Genomic DNA, 24,709 nt, shown 5'->3' with positions numbered 1-24,709 from the left:
AAGTCTTCTCACCCTTGTGTTTCTATGCAGACGTCAGCCTGTGAGCCCTCCACCCCCTCCAAGGCCCATCTCCCCACCACATACCTATGGGTACATCTCAGGGCCCTTGGTGTCTGACATGGATACTGATGCCCCAGAAGAGGAGGAGGACGAGGCAGACATAGAGGTTGCCAAGATGCAGAACAGGAGGCTCCTTTTGCGTGGCCTGGAGCAGACCCCTGCCTCCAGCGTCGGGGATTTGGAGAGCTCTGTGACAGGCTCCATGATCAATGGCTGGGGCTCAGCCTCTGAAGAAGACAACATCTCCAGCGGGCGCTCCAGCGTGAGCTCCTCCGACGGGTCGTTTTTCACCGACGCCGATTTTGCACAGGCTGTCGCAGCGGCTGCCGAGTACGCCGGCCTCAAAGTAGCCAGACGGCAAATGCACGAGGCAGCAGGAGGTGAGTTGTCCTCTGCCCGATGGGAGAACCAAAAAAAGGTGGCCATTGCAAAATGAACCTGCCCACAGGCGCTTTCTGAATTCCTGTTCTTGGGATGTAGGGGTCAGGAAGAGGCAGAAAAGAAAAGGAGTTTTGGTGACACGGTTCAAAGAAATTGCTGCTCTACATATTTTCCATAAGTAGTTCCTAGTTCTTTGGTCTTTACTGATCATGGACAAACATCAGCCTTGCTGGTAGATTTACACTCAGAACTGAATGAGAGAGGAGAAAAAAAACCAATTATAGAAGTCTGTCTTTTCCCAGTAGAAGGCTCCCAGTGTTTTCAGTCACTCAAAGAGAGATTTAGTCACTCTCTATTAAAATGTTCAAAAAATAGTAAACCTTTTTTTGAGTTGCATTTTAATTTACAGATTATGCATATGCAGCAGGGCCTTATGCATATGTTTGTGTTTTCACTTTTCCTTTCCCCTGTAACACCACTGAACGTATTTGAACATGATATTTGAAATATTTCATTGTTACAACATACTGGATACTAGTAGCAGTGGATATATACAGGTAATCCGTAACTTTACTAAGCCAATAAGTATATTGTTATACTTCATCTAAAGAATAAGAATACAGGAGGCTGGGATGCAGGTTTCAGGCAGCTCCATGAATGTTTTGACAATCAATCCTATTAAACTGCCAGACTTGGAGAAGCGGTACTCTGTCACAACTGTGTCCACCCTGACTCCACAGATTTTCAACATTCCTCCCATTTCTGACATCCTCTCCCAGTTAACAGTCCTTTGTTTCGTTTCAACACAGCTGTTCATCATGAAGAGCGAGAGGGGAGGTAATTTAGTAATTCTGGATGAAATCCTGACCAATTGAAGTAGGTGGCAAAACTCCCATTCATACCTACAGGGCCAGGATTTTATCAGTTTTGTACAAATAAATTCCTGTAAATATGTGTAGAGATCTATATATTTAGAAGAGGTCTTTTTACATCTGGTTGCTAATATTTTTGCAACAGTCCGGTTCATTGGTATTGCGTGTGCCTGCCTGCATGTCCTTAAACCATGACACTTCTTACCTGCAAATAACCTATGATAAAATGCCAGCCCTCCAGCCTCGATGTGTTCCTGAAAATTCACTCAAAGTGGCCGAGGGGATTCTGTACCTGAGACCTGCTGATCACTTTCTCTGCCTGTGTCAGGGATGACCTCGTGTGGCCCAGGCTAGGGGAGGGGAAACCTGAAAGGGAAACTGTGCTCTTTGCAGAAACTGGCTGGGTGGGAATCCTGCTTGTGCTTGCCTGCTGATGGATTTTGTGCTCCTGGGGCAGGAGCTACCAGCTACCAAGCAGCTGGATAATTTCTGTTCAACCAAGCCAGCCTGCCTAATGATAGGATAGCAAATGCTTCAATTTAGTTACAGCTCATTCTAAAACTGGATGAGCTTTGCTTTTGTTCCAGCAGTGTATTTTTAGGTTTTGTACAGCCAGAGCATTCTGATGTGAAAAGAGAAAGTCTTATTTTAGGTAAGAGAAATAATTGTTATTGTTCCATAACCATTTGCAGGCCGTAGACATTTTCACGCATCACACTGTCCCAGACCCACCAGCCCCGTATCTACTGACAGCAACATGAGTGCTGTTGTAATACAGAAGGTCCGACCTGCCAAAAAGCAAAAACACCAGCCAGGACATCTGCGCAGAGAAGTCTACACAGATGGTGAGTCCACTGAAACGGGTGAAAGCCTCACTGAACCTTTCTAAATATGCATTCAGCGCGTGTGCGTGAAATTTTTCCACAGAGATAATGCTGTGTTTCAGAATCCAGTGATTTGTGTTTCCTGTTGCTAAACACACTGAACAGTTTAATCATTTTAAATGCCAGAGTTCCTTAATACAGTACGTTGATGCTTCCACTCCAGAGCCTTGCACCTGTTTTCTATAGTGTCCTAATCGGCTAATTACCCTCAGTATTTAAGAGCCCAGATAGCTTAAATAGTACAGTCATTGAGAATAATGCGTGGTTAGGATTAAAATCTCCGTTCACGTGACTGACTATTAAAACCTTCAAAATTAAAACCTTTTCTTGAAAAAAAGCAACAATTCACCATTCAAATGGTGGACAGCACAAATCAGTGAATTTTATTCCCGACCACAGCATTGTTGCAAGCGGTTACTTTGTGAGTGAAAGCAAAATCTAATCATCTTCTCTCGTGCCTTCACACACAATATCAACTCTTGCTGAAAAGGTAGTGCTTGTATTCTCTTGGGGGTGTAGGATGATAATGCAAACATTGTGATGTTGTCTAGAGAGAGCCTTTAATGAAAATGCCTCAGGTGGTGCAGCTTTTATTAAAGCACTGCCTTCCAGTTGTATAAAACAATCCGTGGGCTTTGTTGGAAATTCATGTGAGATAAATTCCCCAAGACTTAACCCATCTTGTCGAGTTTGCTGAATTTGCTAACAGGAGGGAGATGTGGGGGAAGGGGAGGGGAGAGGAGGGAAGGGAAAAGGAAAGGAGGGCAGAGCTCCCCACCTCCTGCTTCTCTGCAACAACAATCTGATTAGGACTTTCATTACCAGCCTGAAATTTTTCAAAGAGGGGCATCATTTGCCATTATCATATGAAAGGCTAATATTATAGATCCTTATCCAGGGTTACAAGAAGGGAGTTTTGAACCACTTCTCCCTGTGATTCCTGCCACTTGACGAAAAAATTTAATACAAAGCTCAAAGCACGATGAGCAGAAGTAATTTAGCAATGAGTGGTTGTCCATGCTATTATCTGTACTTTATTCCAAGTATTTTCTCTCAGTAGCATCTATCTGATATTAGGCTGCGTTAAATGCTGGCATGACACAGTGCACCTGGGCCTCTTGGCTGGTGCCCAGGCCCCTTCTGTCAGTAAAACTGAGCTGTTGGAATATTATCTGATTTCAAGAGGTTATTACAGTGGTTTTGTGCATGTTTGCTTTTGTGAAAGGACAACACAAGGTGTAAATCCCAAAACTGTACCAGAAACATTACATTTAAGAGACTCTTGTAATGGTGTTTCACAGGATTTTATTGACATTTTATCAGCTTTTATTCTCTTGAAGAGAATGCTCTGAACTGAATAATTGGCAGACCATCAAGCCTCAATACAAACAGAATGGCTAGGACATCAGAAATAAATAAATAAAGGTGTTTTATGTGGCCATTTGCTTCCAACACGGGGATAAATAAGAGATGGGCCTGTATTTGATGACAGGTTTTTGTAAAAGTAGTTATACAGAGTTAAATCATAGAGCCATTGTCATTAGATATTGCAATATAGATTTGACAGTCATGATCAATATTTGTTTTGTGTTATGTAGCACCTGCTTACTTCAGCATATTTTCTAATTAGGTAGGAATTTCCACTAACCTCTTTATAGTGCAATATAGTGTGGTCATTCAGGGAATAGCAAATTATGGCTTTAGTTCCTGCAGATCTAATAAAATCCAGTTCAAAGGCTGAAGGACTTGTTTGGTTTTGATATTTTTTTTTTAATTATTGTTTTTTTCCCCTCAGTCTATTTGCATAAACCTATTTGGAACCTTACTGTAGATTCCAACCATTTACTTTAATAGACACATATTATGTCCCTTTAGAATTAGCTATAAAATAACATACAGCAGTTGTTTTCCTTAGGTGGAGAAAAGTGATATGGATGCATGAAGGAAACATTTAGGCACAATTGACCTTTCTGAGATATACTTAGGTTTTTATATAGGCTTGAAGACTACTATTTGTCTTTTTTTATAAAGGAGTGCCCAATACAGAGTTGCTTTTATCTCTTCATAATGAGTGAACAAATATGTGTTTGTAGCTGTGGGGGAATAAAAAGAAGCAGCATTCAATAAATACTAAAAAGAGAAAAATATATTCTTTCATTACTTTCTCAGCCTCTAAAATGTAATTTTAAAGAACTGCATATAAAGAATTTTCTACTGTTTCCAAATTATCTGAATTAGTGCTTGCTAATACTTCTATGAAACACAAGTGTAATGAAGAATTTAAGTGATTAGTTGACAGGAAGGATATATAAATAAATTGAAGATTTTCATGAATAGTTGAAAATGCCAGGAGTATTATCAACAACAATATAGATAAGTCTTTAAAAGTTCTCTTTTATTTTCTTCATACAGACAAATCTGTGAAAGAGGTTGGTCTTTCTGAAGGTGTGTTTGTTAACTAATGTAGCAATAAAATGCCTACGACTACCTATTTTTAAATAGAGTTCTCTCTGATGTCTCTGCATTGTCCAAATAGTAACAATTTTGTATTTTCTCTGAGCATTTCTTCAAGTCAGTTGCTACTTTCTGTGGAATGGGATTTCAGCTCACTTCTTTTGTTCCTTGACAGTCATCCAGGCAGTGAAATGTTCTTCATATTTGTTGCTAAAAATCTTTGCTCAGTAGGTGGTAAGGATTAAAATGTATGAATTTTTAATTGCTCTTCATCTAGCCTTTTAGGAGAGTTTACTAAGAATGCATTACAAGAACCAACTACCAGATGTACCCTCCTTTTCAACCTTGACTGACCTACTTACATATTTAATTTAGAAAACCAAACTTTAAAAGAATATGTTTGTCTTTTCTAAAAATGTATATGGGAGACTCTTTTCTGAACTGTCTTGAATTTATTTGTCAGTTGTGATAAACCTTAGAACTGTAAACATTTCAATAAAAAGGATAAAAGTACTTTGCCATTGTTCTGATTCAGTAGGTCTTTCAGTAGAAATTATGCCGTTCACAGTTCATATGAGATTTTAAATCCCAATTATTCTTTAAATCTCTGAGTGAGAAAAAAATACGAAACAGTTTTACAACTGACTGGCTGAGACTGTAACTGAGTTATTTAGCTGTGTTACCAGTGACATGATGTGAGGGCAGCTGAATTTCTCACAAAAGGCAGTTGAACACCTGCCAAATATTCCTCGAATTTTCACTTGGAAATATTAAGCCTTTATGCATGCCAACAGCATTTGTACTTTTGTCTCCCTCTGCCTGTGCAGTACAAAAAAATCTACTCCATATGAAGCAGATTTTAGCAAGGTACAAAATAAGTAAGAATGCATTTCTTACTCTGCTAAAAATCAGCTTGTTATTGAATTATAATAATTTTCAGATGCTTGCCCTCTTCTCAGTCCTTACTTCTGAGTCCATTATGAGATAATTTGTAAATACCAAATTTTGAGGGAGGTTTTGTGGAATGAATATTGTTGTGATAATTATGCAAATGTACAGAAAAGAAAAAAAAAAAAAAAAAGCAACAGGCTGCAGCGTTTATACATCACATTGGGATTTGCTGTATTAATTTGTTCATCCAATTATTGTGTACAGTGTGAGCCATGTTTCTTGAGAGACAAAGCATGAAGACAACTTCAGTAGGTGAATAATAGCTCAGATTATGATGTGTCTGGAAATCTTAAATGCTGTCTAAGGTTTTTTTCAAGTCAGGAACAATCTTCAGTTTTGCATACCAGCATGAACATGCAATAGACTAAAAATTCACTTTGTCTTTTAGAGAATGATAGAATGGCCTAAATTGGAAGGAACCCCAAGGGTTGTCTGGTTCTAACCCCCCTGCCATGGCCAGGGACACCTTACTAGACCAGGTTGCTCAGAGCCCCATCCAGCCTTGTCTTGAACACTTCCAGGGATCTCCTTCAGTATTGCATCAAATCTAGACCCTGTTTTCTTCAGGGTATGACTGAAAAATCTGCAGCTTGATAGAGTTTAAAAGAGAGAGTTGCCTAATGAATCCTAATTCCCTCATTAGTCACTACTTAGAATTCATCTTTTTGTGCTTATTTATGGTTTCTACACTTCAGTGTAAAATTAATTTAGCAGATTATTTTTCCTCAATACTGTTTTGCTTATGCCATGGTTCCTGTGTGTGTTCTCATTTATGAAATGATCAGCTCTCCTTTCAAAAGACACCTGTGGAAGGTTTCTTCTGTATGGCAACCATTAATTGTTTGAGTGACATGGGAAGCTGGGTAGCAGTAATACATAGACATGAATGAAACATGTGAGCACAGCTGACCTTTAACAAATACTTCTGAGTTCTTTCTATTGGTTTGATGTTGCTTTGTGATTTATTTTTTATTCCTTACAATGGAAGCTTCCATTTTGCTTTTAGTAAGTGTGCCAGTTTGTACTCGAGGAGGCAGATTGAATCTGGATTTTCTCTGTGATCTGAGCTGTTAAAATAAATACCACAGGGGTGTAATAGTGTTGACCTCTGAAAGGGATTTTTTTTTTCCCCTCTGTTAAGGATTCTTCTCAGTCAGAAGTACTGTGTTATAATGAATATTTTTATAGTTTCCCTGCAGGTTGCAAAAATGTTCTTGAAAGCGAATATCAGTTTTCTTTAGTTATTACTGTACCATTAGAGCTACTGTCAGTTTATGAAACTTTTTATATCAATGCATCTTCCCTTTCCATAGTCAAGATTCAACACCACTTTTTTCATTGTCCTGTGTAGCTGGATAAGGTTCTTGAGCAAAGTAGTTTGTTCCAAGCTGTATTTTGTAGACTGTAGGAATGCTCCTTCCCTTCAGTATTCCTTCAGCCAGTGCACTGCCATGCCACAACTGCTGGACACTGGCTGCAAGGGAGGCTGAAAAGGCTGATGTTGGATATCTACACTCCCTTTACCTCAGCAGGTTCAAGAGAAGGGCTATTCCGTGCTTCATCATAGAGAAAGTGAGTGGAGCACGTGAGACACAAGATGTTGCATTGTCCTGAGTTCAGCTGGGGTAGAGTTAATTTCTTCTCAGAAGCTGTTACAGTGCTTTGGTTTGGAGTTTTGGTGTTGAAGATGGCTTTTTACTAAGTCATGTCTATCCTCAGTCAAAGACTTTTTTTTTTTTTTGTCTTGTCTTACTCTCTGCCAAGCAAGGAGGTGCACAGAAGAAGCTGGGAGGGAGCATAGCTGGGACAGGTGACCCAGACTGACCCAAGGGATATTCCACACTGTGGAACGTCATGTCCAGTATATAAACTGGGGATTTACGCAGAAGGGCCCATCTGGGTTCAGGAAGGGGGTCTGGCATTGGTCAGACCAAATTGGGCGACCAGTGGGTGGTGAGCAATTGCATTGTGCATCACTTGTTTTTTCCCTTCTTCTTCTTCTTCTTATTGTTGTTTACCATCATTGCATTATTTTACTTTTATTTTCAATTATTAAGCTGTTCTTTGCTCTACATGCAAGTTTTACTTTGATTCTCCTCATCATTCCACTGGGGTGAGAGAAGTGGAAGGCTGAATGAATTGCTGAGAAGAATTTAATCTCCAGCTGGGCTTAAAACCATGATGGTCCTTTTTGGTGACCAACACGCACCCCAAAGGGTTGAGACAAGGACAAATCCAACCAGAGTGTGTTAAAATAAAAGCATCTATGGTTCCAGAAGCCTACATTTCTGAGTCTGAATATCTTCATCCACTTCTGAATCAGTGTGTCCTCTTCTGATCAGTGTGAATTGTGCTTATAGCTTTATTGTGAACTGCTTTTGTATTTGCACTTCCTTGCTGGTCTCCTATATTTTTTTTCTTCACATTTATACTCCACAGAGCACTGTTGTATCCTGATGAACATTTTACATATTCTAGTTTTATGTCCTAATGCAAGAATACAAAAATATAATGAAGTAAATTACATGTGTGCTTTAAAAATATTGTAAATATTATAATATTCAAATATTCAGAATTTTGGAACCCCTTAAGCTGTGCTAATTTAAAGAGACAAATCCAGAAGTCTTTGTGTGTCTTTTCTTCTATTTCTGTTTTTTTCTGAGAGCTTATTACTTCATTGACTGACACTGACTTTTATTTAATTTTTATTTTTTTTTAATTTGTCATGACAGACCCACAGACATTAAGGATATGTGTGTTATTTTAACCTACCGTTTTAAAAGAGGATTGCAGTAATAGAAATAGTTTATCCCTACATATGTCAGCAATGATTCACATTCTTACATCCCAGCCTGTTTGCTGTAATGCTCGCTACGCTGAAGACCTTGAGCAATTGCAGCACGAGCTGCTGTGCTCTTGAATAGACTTTGCAAACAATTGCAAATATCAGGAAGGATATGTTATTATCCTTAACTCTTTGTTGATATCCATAACTGATACCTTAATATCCAAGTGCCTGAAGTTTATTGCAGTTTGTGGTAATGATTTTTAAGAAAATATTGTGATTTGAAAAGGCAGGGAGAGGTCATTCTTTATGTTTTCAAAGCTCAAGCTTTTGGAAAAATACCCATCAGCAGTTTCAACAGTAACATAATACTTTTTGGGGTGGAGAGAGGAGGGCAGGGGGGAGGGCAGAAAGTAAACAAGAGCGTCTGTTTCTTCAATTCAAGTCAAATATTATTTCTTAATTTCACTAGTGTGTGATGTCATGGTAATTCCTCTTTTAACCCCGCAGATCTGCCCCCTCCTCCTGTGCCCCCTCCCGCCATAAAGTCCCCGACGGCGCAGTCCAAGTCGCAGCTGGAGGTGCGGCCGGTGATGCTGCCCAAGCTCGCCTCCATGGACGCCAGGACGGACAGATCTGCGGACAGGAAGGGAGCGAGCTACAAGGGCAGGGACGGGGCGGAGGGCAGGCAGCACCCCGACGTGCGGACGGGCTCGGGGGAGCGCAGAGAGCCCCAGGAGCAGCAAAGCGACGGCAAACCGCGAGCGAGCAAAGCACCAAAACGAGACGGCACACCAGCAAAAAGTCATCTTCTTCAAGGTCATTCTGCCTGCTCGGGGTTTGCTGGAGTGCTGGGTGCTGGGAACCTCGCAGGCTGGTGACCTGAAACTAGAGCTGCTGAATTGCCCCTGTTCATCATAAGTGCAGGGTTAATATGGGTCACACTGCAGGACCTTGTTGGGGTAGAACAAGCTTATTACAAGCTTACAAATCATTCTTTTTCTATTTTGCTGCCCTTAGACCCATCATGTATTAAAGCTAATGATGAGGAAACAGAAAAGGAATATTCCTTAAAAGCTGTAAGGATCAGTATCCCTGGTCCTACCACACACTTGTAGTCTAGTTATAGTTAATGTAGCTATTTATAATCTGGTTTATAAGAAGACTGAGTGAAATAAGACAGTAGATCTGTAAGTCAGAAACTTAACTTTCCTACCAAAGGATCAGCACTTGGCCCATTTTGCAAATTTTGCCAACAAAAGGGCCGGAATGATACCTGGTCCTGTTTCGAGAGTGAAAAAGCCCTAGTAGTTGTGGATTAATTATAAATACTAACTCTCATAGCATTGTGTAAGCCAGACCTAATCAAAGTAATGTCTTATATATGGAAAGTTCTAAGCTTACTAGTTAATTGAACATGTCAAGACTTCACCAAGAGCAACCAGATTTATGCAAATACCTGGTCCTTTCTACCTACAGGTATTTAGGGATAGCATCAGTAGTGTTTGGGTATTAAGCTGGTTAAGTGGGAACATGAATAAAAGTTTGACTACAGTGGATTGCTGTAGAGAAAAATGATCAGAATGCTACCACAGAGGATGGTGGTGAAATATTAAAGCATGGCCACTGATTGTGTCTCAAATTCAGCCTAAGAAATTCAGGGTACAGTATTTAGGTGGAATGAGTTCCTTGTATCATAGATGTATTCTCATTTCCTCCTACTCTGTCATATTGAATATATACTACTAAGGGTGGGTTTTTTATCATTTTCCTGTAGAACATAGACCAGGGATCCTAAATTGAAATGAAATGGACCCTAATCATGAATTAGTTTTTCTGTAGCAAATGCTTCCATGTAAAGACTATAAATTTCCTTGAGAAAGCTTCTGTAATGCTGCTATGGAAGCAGCATATTTCATGTTCTTGTCAGGCATCGCTTTAAACCTCCTGAGAATCATAAAAAGTAAATCAACTGCATGCAGGAATTTTAGGTTCACAGTATCTCTGGGCTTGCAATTGTAACAATGTATGCATTTAATTATACAGAGGACATCCTGCCATATTCTAGACCAACGTTTCCAACATCAAACAATCCTAGAGATCCCAGCTCCTCCAGCTCCATGTCATCAAGAGGGTCAGGAGGCAGGCAGAGGGCAGATCAAGCAAATCTAGCCCGAAGGAATGTTGCAGAAATGCAAGTACTGGGAGCCTATGAACAAGGAGAAGAGGAAGAAGAAGAAGAGATGGAGGTAACTGCAGCTGTAATACTGAAGATCACTACAATAAAGCAGTTTTTGTTTTTAGACAGATGCCAGGAAAAAATGCTTTTAAACCAGAAATATTTCTGTTCAGGAAAATTAATGCATTTATTTGTCCATTAATGTTATGCCCAATCCAAGTAAACAAACTAGAAATGTATCAAAACATAAAAAACAAGTCATATGTAATATAATTGTCACCTCACTAAAACTTATGGAACAGAACTGGCAGAAATGCAATACTTTAAAGAGCACTTTATTTTCAGTTTTGAAAGAATTTGAGTAATGTAAAGAACTAGAGCATATAAGAACGCTGTGACATTGCCTTTCACATCTTTTGACAGTTTATCATTCTAGATTCTATTAGATATTAAGATACAAACTTTTTGTCTTTACTTTTTCTGCCTATTTATATTGATTCAATTTAAATACTGATTGTAAAAAGGGTGGCTAACATACAGTCGCACTCCTGTGCATAATTTAAAGTAGTAATTATCATTTAAAGGTAGCAAATCTCTAAGAAGTATGTAAAGCAAATTTTAAATAATAAAGGTTAACATGTAGTAATTATATCCTCTCTTTTTTAATACAGGAAACAGAAAGCTGAAGACAACGACATGTACTGTAACAGGCTTTTAAAATCTAATCAGAAAAAAAAATAAATCACTTAAGATGCCTCAAGTCTGATGATGTTTGACGCCAGAAATAATGTTCAGTGCAATCAGAGTGTACAATTTTTCCTTTTTCCTCATGCCATCAGAATGCTAGTTTTTATTTTACTCTTTCTTTGTAAACCCTCCTCACTAGGAATGGCTCTTGCCTAATCCGTAACGCTGAGTGCATCACCTTCGCTGCCCGAGGAGGCAGGGAAGCTGCTCTTCGAGGTGCTTGGGCCAGCTGCTGCTCCAGGATTAGACCAGAAAGGAATTCCATGGCTGGGATTCCAAGGTTTCTCCCCAGCGAGGCGGCGCTCGCTGCGCTGCCGGTTCACCGGCGAGCCAGTGGATAACGGCGCGAGGGCCACGGCAGCGATCAGAGATCCCCAGAGTGAGCGTGGTGCACAACATCCTTTGGTTCTCGGGGTGTCACTGGGGGCTGCACTCACTGCAAGTGGTACCTTGCAGATTTAACACAGACCCTGTGTCTTGTGTGCTGCCGGTCTCTTGCTTTCGCAGATGATACAGTTTGACAAAAGAAAGTAAAATTAATTTGGGACAAGATGGCTCTTATTGTAAATATGTACTCATTTTAAACCCCTGTGGTACTTTGATTTGTCTTTCCATTTTCATCATTAAATACAGTCTTATTAAAAATGTCCTTTGGGATAGGCAGGAGGTAAGCCAATGTGATTGCTATTTGCCTAATCATAGCATGAGCAAGTTTATCTGAAACTTTTTTTCAAATTTTCAGCTTCAACACTGCTTATGAAAAGTAAATCAATGGACATTTTTAATAACGATTAGGTAATACCATCAACTGCTACTGGCCCAAATCTCAGACCTCTACTTGTGTCAATTCACCTTAAAGAAGAAGTGCCACTTAAAGAAGTTTTGTTTGATCTTGGCAATGAATTTTTTTGTAATGCACTGCTTATCTTTTTTTTTTTTTTTTGGTTTTAAAAGCACAATCACTAAACTTTGTTTGTAAACCATTGTAACTATTAACCTTTTTTTTTGTCTTATTGAAAATGTTAAGCATTTGTTTGGGATATTTTTCATTTTTTTGTTAATGCTCTATGTTTGTATTTGGAATATTTGAATGATGACAGATGGTAAAGTAACAAACGTAAATGTGGGCCATAATCAAAACACTTCTCACTTTTCCTGGACTTACAGAAAATTACCAATTTTTCTGTGGCCTCTCTCAACATTGGATTATCATTAAAGCTGAAATAGAGGCATTAGTTGCATTGAATTTGCCAAATGATGTCCTCTGTCTGTAGATTTTTCTGATCTTTTTTGTAATTATAAAATTTCTTTGTCATTGGTGCTAATGGAAAAATGTGTGTTTGTTTATTGAAAGCTATCAGGACTAGCCCCAATGAAAAAAAAAAAAGAAAAAAAAAAAAGTGTTTTGGTGTTTACCGAGGACTGAAATTTTTCATTTAGCTAATTTTTAAAGAAAGGTTCCATAGAAAGGGTGTGCAGTACTAAAGGAAAAATCCATGTGATTAATGTTTTCATTATGTTCATGTAAGAAACCTCATATTTTAGCCATAATTTTGCATACTGAGGATCCAATAATCAGAAAAGTAATTTTTGTCACATTATTTATTAAAAATGTTCTCAAATACATTATCTTTCCTGTGTAGTTTCTTGTGTTCCCTGGAGCATAATTTAGGGGCAACTCCAATCTTATTTCTGTTGGCAAGAGCCAGGATCTGTTCCACTGAAACCATACAGCTACAGTAGCATGAGCAAAGTGGGGGAGCTGGATGCAGCCTAGGATTTTACATAATTACTGTTGATTGCCTTAAAGATCTGATTTCTGGGCGCTTCATGGACTGTGATAATGAAAACTTCTCTCAGCCTGCCAATTTCCAGAGAGAGCTGATAAAGAAAATCTGTACCAACAAAAGCATTCACCTTGGGGGTGAGATACATTGGCTACAAAGGAAATAAGATCCAAATAAGTGAAGAGAATGAATGTTATGAGTCAATAACAAATCTGCTGGGACCTGCACAAATGCAGGTTTCCTTACCTGCCTGCTGTCCTGTGCTGTAGCCATTCTGTGGTGGGCCATGGCTGAGTAGGTGATGGCCCCTTTTCCACTCTTGTATTTTCATAAGCCTGTAATCATCCTGATCACCCTTTTCTTATCCTCTGCCCTTCATCCCAGTTAAAAATTGCTGATTTTCACTGACACACTTCTCTGCTGTGTTGCCACAGAACGCTGCTAGAGCCTTTACAGGCACAAGTCTTAGGTACAGGTTTTGTTTCATAACTGCAGCTTTGAAGCACATATGAAGATTAGGTAAATTAAGTCAAATGTGTAGCCTTTCTGTGCTGATTTTTTGGGGATGTCTTCAGTCCTTAAGCTTCAGATAAGCATGTGTTAGAGCCAGCATTATCCAGGCAGGAGCCCACAGACAGCCTGGGATGTGCTACGGGAGATATCCATCCATCTGGCCTGCACCTTTCCTTTGGAGAAGGCAGGAGAGGTTTCACAGGCACTGCAGGAAGGTTTTCCTGGCACCAGAAACAACCTTTTGGTTTGGGGTGAAGCCATTCCCACAGCAGGGTGTGGGGAACAAGGTGGAACTCAAAGACGTGTCCCCATGTGTGACACTTGGCACAGAAGCTTAACCTGCTGCCAGAGGGGTTGTGTAGCATCTCAGAACTGGGATCTAGTTGCAGCTGTGGAGTGCAGAGCTCTGTAAGGTGTGTCTGCCCAGAAAGACTGGTGCTGCATGCCCAAAATGACAGGTACTCACTTCATTCTCTGCTGACGTGCTGACAAACTGGAAATCACACTGGACCCCAGTGATAGCCATCTGTGTAGCTTCACTGGAAGTCAGGCTCCAGCTGGAGTTCTGACCTCAGCCAGCACTAAGTGGGAAATGTTGCCCTATGAGGTTTTTTAAGAAGTTGTTATAAATCTGTTGGTGGTGTTCCCTCAGAGGTTTTTTGGATTGTTTTGTGACTGCATTCACTTGTGTCTGGCAGTGTCCTGAAGAGTGTCACGGAGTTGTTAAGGGTTCTTGCACCCACACTTGGTTGGTGTTTGGTGCACTCTGGTCTTACCAAAACCAAAGCCATTAAGAGAAAATACCTACAGGGCTGATCTTGACTATGACTCCTGGTAGCTGATGTTGAGACACACCTGCTTTAGACTTTGCCATTGAGGTACAGTTAAATGAGGTCATTTACACAAAGATACATTTACTAACAAATTATGAAGTGATTGGAAAGCCAACACAACCCAAGTAGTGTTCAGGATTTTGATTATGCTGTATACCTGAAAAAGCAAGTACTCCACTGGAAAATCCATATTTTGTGTGCTGAGTTAACATAATATATGTAGATGTTTTATTTTTCTCTTCTAGTGTTTTCTGTGAAATTCTTTATGAGTTTCTCTTAAATTTGATTGTACTTGAAGCAATACTTGCTAATATACTATAAAAGAGGTTTAAAATAATATTTATAAAATTTTACAAAATGCCTTGCATATATTTTAGCAATTTCTATCCAGTGAGTTTCTTTTCCAATGAGTAATCATTCTAATGTATAAATGTGCTTTTATTTTAGGATAATGCAAATATGCTCTAGATCTGTATTTGGAAAAATTGTACAGGATTAGGTTAGCTGCAACTGATCATGAAAAGTAGGCAATGGAATTTGCTTCAACTCTTATAAAGTATCTACCACCTCACTTGTATTCCAGAACCAGCTGTGTTAAAATAACAACCTGTCTAATTTGTAGCTTTAGTTAGCATGTAAATTTTACACAAGGTTTTGCTTCTAACATTCTCTATTTTATTTTTCCTTAATCAATTATCTTCCTTCAGTAAACTTAAGGAAGGAAGAGCTTCCATGGGAAAACTGGAGGATCTGCCCAGCACGGCAGCTGTTGTGCAATATGCTTTTTTGAGAGCTAACATTCCACCTCTGTATCCATAGCTCCTAAAAGAATTTCTGTCAGCAACAGAACCTTCTATTAAAAATTAAAAATGCTGTATCCCCTAAGTGAATTTTACAAATTAATTGAAGGATCTGCTTAGAGGTGGAGGAAATTATACCTTGTTTTTGCTTATGACACAGATGAAAACTCTTTGCAAACTAAAATCTTATTGCTTACATATATTATAATATGTTTAGTGTGTACACAGGAAGATTCTGGTATTTGCAAATACAGATTTTCATGTGCATGGAATTTTGTATTTGCTGAGATTAAGGTTGAGAAATGAGACTCTTTTCCAAACACTCAGATTAAAGGAGAACTTGTTTATGGGTGTCTGAGGTTTGCCCACACATGAGTAGCTCCCAGTGTTGCCATGGGCATCATCCTCACTGAACATGTCCTTCAACAGCTTCATTTTGTATTGGACTGACTTAAAATTTGAGAATTTAGGTCACCTAATGAATCTTTAAAATTGGCAACAGCTGTGGATCTCAGTGTGAACTGTTTATCCAGATTGTATTTTCTTCAGGGTTTTTTTTCTATGATGATTTTCCTGTTGTCTGGAAGTATGTTCTTCATAAAAGCCATTGCTGTCTGTGGCAGTGAAATATCTGAAGATTAGGATTATTTTCTAAACTGCTCCTTTCTTTTTAGCAACCCACTGAATATTGGATCACAGAAACATTCCAACATTTTGAGATGACACCATGGAAATGAGGATCTTTTTACATTTGCCGTCCATATTGAGGATGTGAAAAAAATCCATCCTATTCAGAAAAGGAAGAGGAATTGATGACACTGGAGTCCAATCTCTATGAAAGCTACAAAGCAGGAAGACAGGCTGAAGAAGATTAATCAAGGGATATTAAAAGTATAAAATAAAATTTGAGTCAATGAGGAACCTAAGTCATTGCCACTAATGGCCAAAATAGTATTGAATTAAACTGTTCTGGAAGTGAATTACCTACTTATGGAATGGCAGAGAACAACCATCACAGTGCAATGGAGCACTGGAAGAAGAGTGAAATCCTTGCAGGATACTTATTGTGTTTGGAGTTCTTACTAAATATACACCAAATGGCCTCATTTTAAGCTACTAGAAGAAAAAAATGAGTTTTTAATTCACCATGGTTTTCACCTTGTGGCATGAGATGATGAGGATGGGACCTATTCAATTCTAGTCTCTGTATCTACCATAAAGTGGAGCCAATTGCTTTTCAGATTTTTCTTGGAGCATGACAGTCAAAGCCATGAAGATAAAAATGGTGCTTATTGATTTTTTTTTTTTTTTTTCAAGCTTAAGATATTTTTAGCAGAAGCAGCGTCAGGAAATGTAGAATGAAGCTACTTAGTATTGACTTCTATTCTGTGGCTTCCCACCAGTCTTAAAGCACAAATGTGGTTCAAAGTCAGCAGCAAGGGATAATAGTAAAGGAGCCCTTTATGGGCTTTGATCCATTGAAGGACAAAAGCAAAATAAATAAAAAAAAACTAAAATAAAAACCTTCCACCCCTTCTTTCAGCAAATGGTAACTAATAGGATATTTCTGATCTCTGGCTTCTAATTTCTGTTTGGATAGCATGAAAATAATGGCCAAGAACCTTTATTTCTGCTATATTAATTGTCATAGTATCAAAGATTCTATTATATTCCTGAAAATTATGTTTGTACAAGAAATTGCATTCTACTGAGCTGAGCAATGCAGTTCCTCATACCTGGTAAAAGCCTGAACAAAATGAAGCTGACCACAGTGCTGTCAGCAGCCTGCAAGGTCTTTACCCCACTGATCACTCACCTTACTAATACTAATTGAAATAGAAATAAAATGTTAGTTCCCTATTAGCCTTTGTTAATCATGCTACAAAGGTGGCAGCAATTGATGGCTTAGGCAGCTTAAAATTTACAAACCATCATAATCCCAAAGTGTGTATTTCTTGGATACTAATAGCTGAACTAGTGGAACAATGCAAGGTGCCAGTCTTACAGGAAACAAAATCCATTTAGACACATGGAAACAATTCATGAGTGCCAAATGGCTACATAAATAAATTTATCTGTCTGTTCCTGGAGCTAATTTCATTTCAATGTGATTCCTTTAAGGGACATGTATATTTTTATGTTTCTGCTACTGTAGGTTGAATTGTTTGGCAAAACTTTCGAAGAATCATCAGCAGTTTTACGTGCACAAGGTGTCAAGGAAAAGACTGAATTTCTTCATCAACCTAAGTTTTTCTGCCCTTCTATGCTTGCATTTTGACATTCTTCTTGACATTTTGACTCACACTTTACCCTTTTTCCTACAAAACCCAAGTCACAAGCTGTGACTGTCTGGTTTGCTGAAACCCTTTCTGTTTATTGAGCAACTCTGTGATTTTGGCAAGTATTTTGCAAATGTTTCTCTTCAGGGGAAATTCTCAATTTTTCCATTAAAACTATTCATACTGCTAGGAAACTAAAACCATACCTTCACTGGGAACCTAATGCTTGAGAGCTCACTTTGGCTGGCTAAAATGAATGCAGACAGTAAATCCAGAGCACACACTACAGACACCCTGTCCTGTCTAGGTAGCTCTTCTGAGAATTTATCAAAATCACGAGGGCTAGCAGAGGGCTGATGTTCAGTTTCTGAAGGACTGAAGTGTTTTCCTTATTTACACATCAGGAAATGCCACAAATACAAGCTCAGTCCACTGATGCTCTGGGAATGCAGCACCTGGTACAGTTTTCTTCCATCCATGTATACATTTGTAATTCTCTGGCTGTCACACATCTTTTCCCACTGTGCTCCAAGGAGGAAGTTGAGTGGGGCAGCAACATGAAGCTCAGTTTAATGTGACAGGGGATGAAGAATCTTAATTCCAGAATATTAGTTTTGGACCATGAAAAAAATCAGGTTGTCAAACCTAAAAACATGTGATCTTCCTGTCATGAGCTGGTTGAGCGTGCAAGAGCATGGAAAGGAGTTGGTCAGAAATGTTATGTGTACTAAATCTAGAATTTGAACAAGGGAGGTGAAGAGGGGGGTTAGAACTGGGCTTACATGTGTTTTGTGGTTTGGTTTGGTGGATTTTTTCCCTGGAAGAAGAACAAGTAAAGACGGTTATGTTCCTACTTTATCATATATGAAAGCTCAGGAGTAACATGAAAGCCAAGTAACTGGTGGGATTGCCATTTTTGGCTACCACAGTAACCATCATAAAATTCTCAAATGAGACATTACAGCCACATCCATTTTTTACAGAGCTAAAAGATTAAAAAGGCTGTGCTGACATGATACCAATGAGCACCTCTGAGCCCCACTTTAAATTGTAGGTATGAAAATAACCTTGGAGGAATATTCTCACTAAAATAACAAATGAGATTAACTATTTCCTGCAGTAGGAGGGTGGTTCAAACACTTAACTTCTGCAGCAGATATGTGTAAGAACAATCTGAATCCCTGTGGCAATTAGAGTTATGATAGTGGGATTAATTTCATGTCTGTCAAGCACTCTGAATATGAACATTTCTGTATAAGCCATAAGTAGAAGGAGCACTTCTGTCAGTTTTGCTTTGCAATCAGTCAGGCTGTTTTCTCAGTAACTTTTGGAGAGCTTTTACTGAGTTAGTTAACCAGTCCACTGAAGTGCCATAAATCCACATGACAAAAACAAAACAAACAAAAACCCCAAACAAACAAAACAAACAAAAAAATAGCAGAAAACTAAAAAGATATTTTATGTGGATTCTCATTTTTGTTCCATGCTCACTGCTTGTAGGCTTTACTTTCTTGGATATGTGCACAGTGTCACTATGTTTTGACATCATGCCCACACTGGGGAAATGCAGATTCCAAGTGCCAGGAAAACACATATGTACTAATTTCAGTTGCCTTATACTTCTTGGTGACAGCAGACTATGGAGGTTGTTAGTCCAGCTAACAATGGGAAAATTTTGCTGCTATCAGAAATACATGACAAAGTTCTTAACAAAGCATATGATTCAATTTATCAATTTTTAAAGTAAGTTAATCTCTATATTGCCGTCAAAATTGTCATCAGAAATATATTGCCATCAAAAAACTGAGATGAAAAATATAAATGGAACTTTCCTTTAAGTGTATACTGGTTGAAAAACTTCAGCAATCAGAAGAAAACCCTTCTTCATGGATTTCTGATTGTCATCAAACCAATCTTCTGTTGCTAAAAGATGGCATGTTAATTTTTTTCCCAGAAATACTGAAACAAATGTTGAAAACTATTTCTATTAGGAATTAGAATTAGTTAGGGATCTCATTCAAAACATCAAGAGAAGCTTTGTGTGTTATGGATTTGTGAAGAACATACAAGAAATATCCTCTCAATATTTCTGCAAGCATAATGGGCAGCAAAGTATCTTTATCACTTTCTCTTTTCTAATGAGCTGCTTAGAAACTTCAATTTCTTACAAACTTTAGATCACCATTCTTGCAGTTAAGTAAGATATGGCAGGATATTTTCCTCCTCTTTTAGTCTGCAAGTGGCAGAAGTTGAAATTTTAAACAATTTTATATTATTAGATAATCTTCATTGCTGCTTCCAGCCTTTCTCCATTTTTCTGCCCAGTTCAGGGCCTGGCTGCTCTGGACAGGGGCTCTCTGTCGTGAGTCCATACAGGAGCACTGCTGCCCTGATGCAAATAATACAATATAATTAGTAGTAAAATGTAAGGCCTAATGATATTCTGAGACTATCAGTGGAGCCCCTCGAGGATCAATTTTGGGACAGTCTTATTTAATATTTTCATTAAAGTACTTAGCTCAAAAGCAGGAGTCCGATAATGAAAAGTGCTGATCACAGGAGTTGTGAGCAGTTGTCACTGTGGAGGAGCTGTGGGTCACCTTGAGGGCTGGAGGATCAAAAAAATATTAAATTGACCAGTTCACTATGCAAAGTCATGCTCTTGGGGATTAATACAAATGTCTATTATATGCTGGAAATTCATCAGTTGTAAAATGCAGTGAGGAAGGAAAAACCATGACCTGTATTTGTTGATCAGTGAAAATTCTAGAAGTTCCCAGTGAGATGATGCCAATAAAATCAAAACAAAATAAATGCAAACCTGAGACATCCAATAAAATACATTTCCAGTAGAAAGAGAGAAATGCAGATGTCATTGTCTTAGCACATATGAAAACAAATGTGATGCCTTGTCCAAATCTAGTTGTTTGTGGAGCTGATGCTGTGGGGGAAATTATAGAAAATTGCAAGTATCCGCTCTATAATCAGATCTGTTCCTTGTGAACAGAGAGATTGTAGTAGAGTGACTTTCATCCATAGCGTGGTGCAACTTTTTAGTAGGAGCTGTTAAAAACACCTGAAAAAAAAAACATCTCTTTGATGTGTTGATGTGTGAAAAATCCAGGATAATTTCTCTTTGGTTTCCATGTAATTGGTCTAAAACTTCAGTGAAAACTCACTCTTCAGCAGCAATCTGTTGATGGCTGGACTCGACAGGAAAGTCATGAAAGTTCAGGATGCAGCTTTTCCCCTGACATCTGAAACTCTGCTTCTGAAACTGGCTGAAGTGATTATCACATTCAGTTTCTGAGCAAGGCATTAAGGTTAATAAAGTTAGGCTTTTCCATCTAAACCTTAATCTAAAGATAGAGCGAACTGATCAGTTATCTAAGTGGTTTTAGAGAAATGGCAGAGTACCAATATCTTGAGATAACCTATGATGGTCCACTTGGTTTCATTATCAGACAATTAAATGGATAGATAGAAGATAATGAAGTTCATTCCAGTACTAACTGATCTTTTGGAGATGGATCCAAAGTGGAATGTTTCACCCTCAATTGAATGTAAACTAGAGATATTCTAATCCATTTGCAAAGATGGCAGCTGGGACCATCTGAATGTCTGAGACAGTTCAGAGAAAAAAATGTAAGTGAAAATGAGAATATGAGAAGGGAGAAAATGTGCCCTCCAGAAGTAAAGCTGAGAAAATCCCACTCAGTGGCATGGTCCATAAGACAAAAGAAGACACTTCTGAGATCATGGAATCCCTCAGGAGTCAGGGAGAATAAAAACCATGTAAGTAACTGCCATACACAAACTGGAGAGCAGAAAACAAGTTCCCTCACATGTTAGTTTAATGCTAAATTAATCGAGGCACCTGGACTTCACCTACAATTTTGTACTCTGGTGGGTTTTTTTTTGCATGGTGTTCTGTATTGCTTTGATTCCTTTCTGTAAGACTGCTGAAGTTATTCAGTGTCTGAGAGCACATCTTTTTCACCCGAGGTGTTAAGTGTGAAAAGAAATAATTGTCAAATATGCTTAAATTATTTAGAAGCCTAGGATTTAGCCCCTGAGCACATTTTACTGCATTCAAATATTTTAGGCCCCTCCACACAATTGCTGTGCAAGTTTTGCTATCTCAGTGTAATTAATCTCCTCCCCAAGTATTTTGTATAGTAATGTCACCACTTGCATAGCTGAATGTCACATAGAAAGGAGAAGAAGATTTATAATAGTTTATAATAGCTTTATTGATATTGGAGTATTGGAGTACAGTGTCATGATATTTAAATGCCTGTGGAATCGTAATCAAAGTAATTTATAAAGCACTTTATAAACCAGTCTGAACTGAATATCCATCCTGTGACCAAAAAAAAAAAAAAAGAAAAAGAAAAAAAGAAGAAAAAAAAAAAAGTGTGTTTTGTATTTAAGTGGTTTTGAAAATTATATTTGCTACCAAAGTATCTATATGTATTTTCTTGACTGTCATGATCTCTCACTGGCTTTGGCCAGTGATGTTATGCAGAACATGGAAACTGTAGCAGGATTTTTCAGAGTCTACCTGTGAACACATCCAGCATCCCCCTGGCAGATGCTGCTTCTCTTTCTCCACCTCCTGAAATTGGCTGTTGTATCCAGCTTGTAGCATTGAAAGGGAATTACACCCCAAGGGCTCTGGAGCAGATCTTTGGAAAAAGTACTTCTCCTGGCAAGACTTGGAGTAATTGCCTCTCAGCAGCCCGAGCACAGTGTCTGGCTTGGCAGTCTGACCTTAAACTCTACCCTCTAGTTTTTTATTATCATTATTGTCATATCTGCTCCTCTGTCATTAAGAGACTTTCTAGTTTCACTTTATTCATCTGGGAGCTTTAAACCCTCTGGCCCATAATTTCCTTTTCTTTTTTGGCATTTCTTTTTCTCAGTCCTTTCATGAAACTTGTCTGCTGAGTGACATGCCCTCTGTAAAACATAAACCATAATTACTCTAGGATTGCTCATACTTGGCATAAATACTGTACTTGCAAGTATGTGGCTTATAGCAACACATGTCACATTTAATTAAATTGCAAAGCTACATCTTATGTTGTCCTTCAGGAGAAAGAAAAAAAACAAGGGAGAAGGCAAACTTGTCTGAAAGAATTTTTTCATTCCAGCTGCTGTGCTGAGGCAACAACCTCACATAAACTGGGCATATTCATGCGTGGATGACACGTGCCTTTCTATTTTTTAACTTCCAGGGTTAAATCCATGCTTTACAGGTAGGACAGCCATACCTGCTTCTTTTTCTTTTTCTTCTTGTAGTCTATACCATGGGTCAGAGTCTTCTGGTATGACCACAGCAGTTTGCACCTGGACTGGGACCAGTTTGGCTCCTTGTACGGGAGAGAAAATGTCCCCTTCCTGGTGTGACCCATTTCATCCTAAAATCCACATCCAATGCAAGCCAGATAACTCTGGCTCTGTGTTTTTTCTCTTGGCTGATGGTCTATGCCAGTGGCCCAGGAGGACCAGCTCAGATTTTAGTATCTGCACTCCTGATGGCTGAACTTGGATGTAGTTCATTCGATTCCTCTCATCTCTATTTAAAAAGCAAGTTCCAGTGTTAAGATACAAACTTCCTTTTTACCACTGTGCTTCAAAACCCTCACATTTGAGCATCTCAAGTAGTTCCTTCAAAAGAACTTTGATTTTGCTTTCTTTTTTGAAGCTTATTTTGCCTTCATTCTTCTTAAGATAATAAGAATTGCTATTCTAAAAAATTCTGCAACAGAAGCACTAATTTACTGAAAGGTGGAAGTTTTATGGAGCTGTGTTTCTTCTTCTTCTAAGGCAGTTTTTCTTGGAAAATGCTGAAATGAGTTATTTTGAATTTCTCATTTGTATCAATTCTGGTTTGTCACTGCATGTTAACATAGCAAAAATGAAATATTATTGGTTTGAAAGATTTCAACATTCTCTGGATTATTAGAGGGTTTTTTTTTATATCCTGTCAGTGGAAAATTTGTGAACTAACCCTTGGTTCTTACAGGGAGCTAAAACAAACTCAAAAATAATTCCATTTCCTGTCTAGCTGTGAATTTCTTGAGACACTGAAGCTTAAAAATGCTGGCTTAGGAAAGTCAACAGTTTCAGCCAAATGCTTCTGGCTTTGTACAAATGCAAATACGATTGAAACCCTGATCGTGGTTGGCGGCATCTAAGCAGAGTTTTCATTCAAAATCTAGGTCTGCATAGCTCCCAGACTCTAATGATGTGAAGGCTGCTTGGATCCATATCTCTGTCTTTTAGGCTACCCTTCAAATTGAACTGAATCATAATCTGTAATAAGGCAGCAAGGACAACAGGGAGACAGACATTTCTAACAGCAAATCTGTAGAAATTCCATAGGTTTATTTCTGAAGAAAAACTCTATGGCAGGTAATTTTTTATTCTCTAGCAAGAGTTTGAATTTTAGCATAATTTTTTATTTCCTTGTGGAAATACTTAAGTATGACTTTGTTAAAAGTCAGTATGAACTCAGCAATTATGAGCCACACATTTATCAATTATGCATAGCCCTTAGTGACATAGACCATAACTTTTTAAATGTTTTTTAAGTGCTCAGAATATGTTTTCACTTGGAGCTGAAAATTGAGATCCTAATGTTACTAAATTTGACTCCTGTTCATAAATAATTTTGTCCCAGTTCTTAGTATCACATCAAACTGATTGTGTGAGGGTAGTTCATTTAGAGGTAATCAAAGATACAGAAAAATTAGAGCAGGACACTGCAAGTACTCTGGTATTTTAAGCTCAGATTTCTCCCAATTCTTCACTGTTACCAAACTTCACAATATTCCACTCTTCTGTTCTAAAAAGGCAGTGGCTGAAATTCTAGAAACCCTATAAATACCTCTAAATCTGGTACATAAACCTATAAAATGCTATCCATAACAGTTAAGTCCTTGTTATTTTTAAGCAATCCCAACCTTCATTACGAATCAGACCTCTCAAGTGTTCTCTTTTTGGGACTGTTTTCCTGTTTGAGCCCTGCAATTTACATCTCACTAATTCCTTAGCATACCTGACATTTGAAGGATTAGTGGCTGCTTATTTTTTTTTTTTGGTACAGTTCTAACGTAGCTCATTTAAAGAGGCGTTTGACACCGAAAATGGAAAGAACTATTTCATTGTTCAGCAGA

The 24,709-nt window shown here is 38.4% G+C and overlaps 1 protein-coding gene across 22 annotated transcripts in view; it reads left to right on the top strand.

Moving 5' to 3' along the window:
• ROBO1 (roundabout guidance receptor 1) overlaps nt 1-12,942 on the top strand; it is a 686,064-nt gene extending 673,122 nt beyond the window's left edge. For all 22 annotated transcript variants that reach the window (XM_086883538.1, XM_086883540.1, XM_086883541.1 and 19 more), the window contains 5 exons: nt 31-440; nt 2,006-2,158; nt 8,898-9,206; nt 10,434-10,636; nt 11,238-12,942. In XM_086883538.1, the coding sequence (XP_086739664.1) occupies nt 31-440; nt 2,006-2,158; nt 8,898-9,206; nt 10,434-10,636; nt 11,238-11,252 (1,090 nt within the window). In that variant the 3' untranslated portion in view covers nt 11,253-12,942. The remainder of the gene's footprint in view (nt 1-30; nt 441-2,005; nt 2,159-8,897; nt 9,207-10,433; nt 10,637-11,237) is intronic.
• Nucleotides 12,943-24,709: the final 11,767 nt, after the last annotated feature.

This window comes from Cyanistes caeruleus, chromosome 3, assembly GCF_971803275.1.
Source record: "Cyanistes caeruleus chromosome 3, bCyaCae1.hap1.1, whole genome shotgun sequence".
NCBI classification, from domain to species: domain Eukaryota; kingdom Metazoa; phylum Chordata; class Aves; order Passeriformes; family Paridae; genus Cyanistes; species Cyanistes caeruleus.
This window is presented reverse-complemented; position numbering and strand designations above follow the sequence as displayed.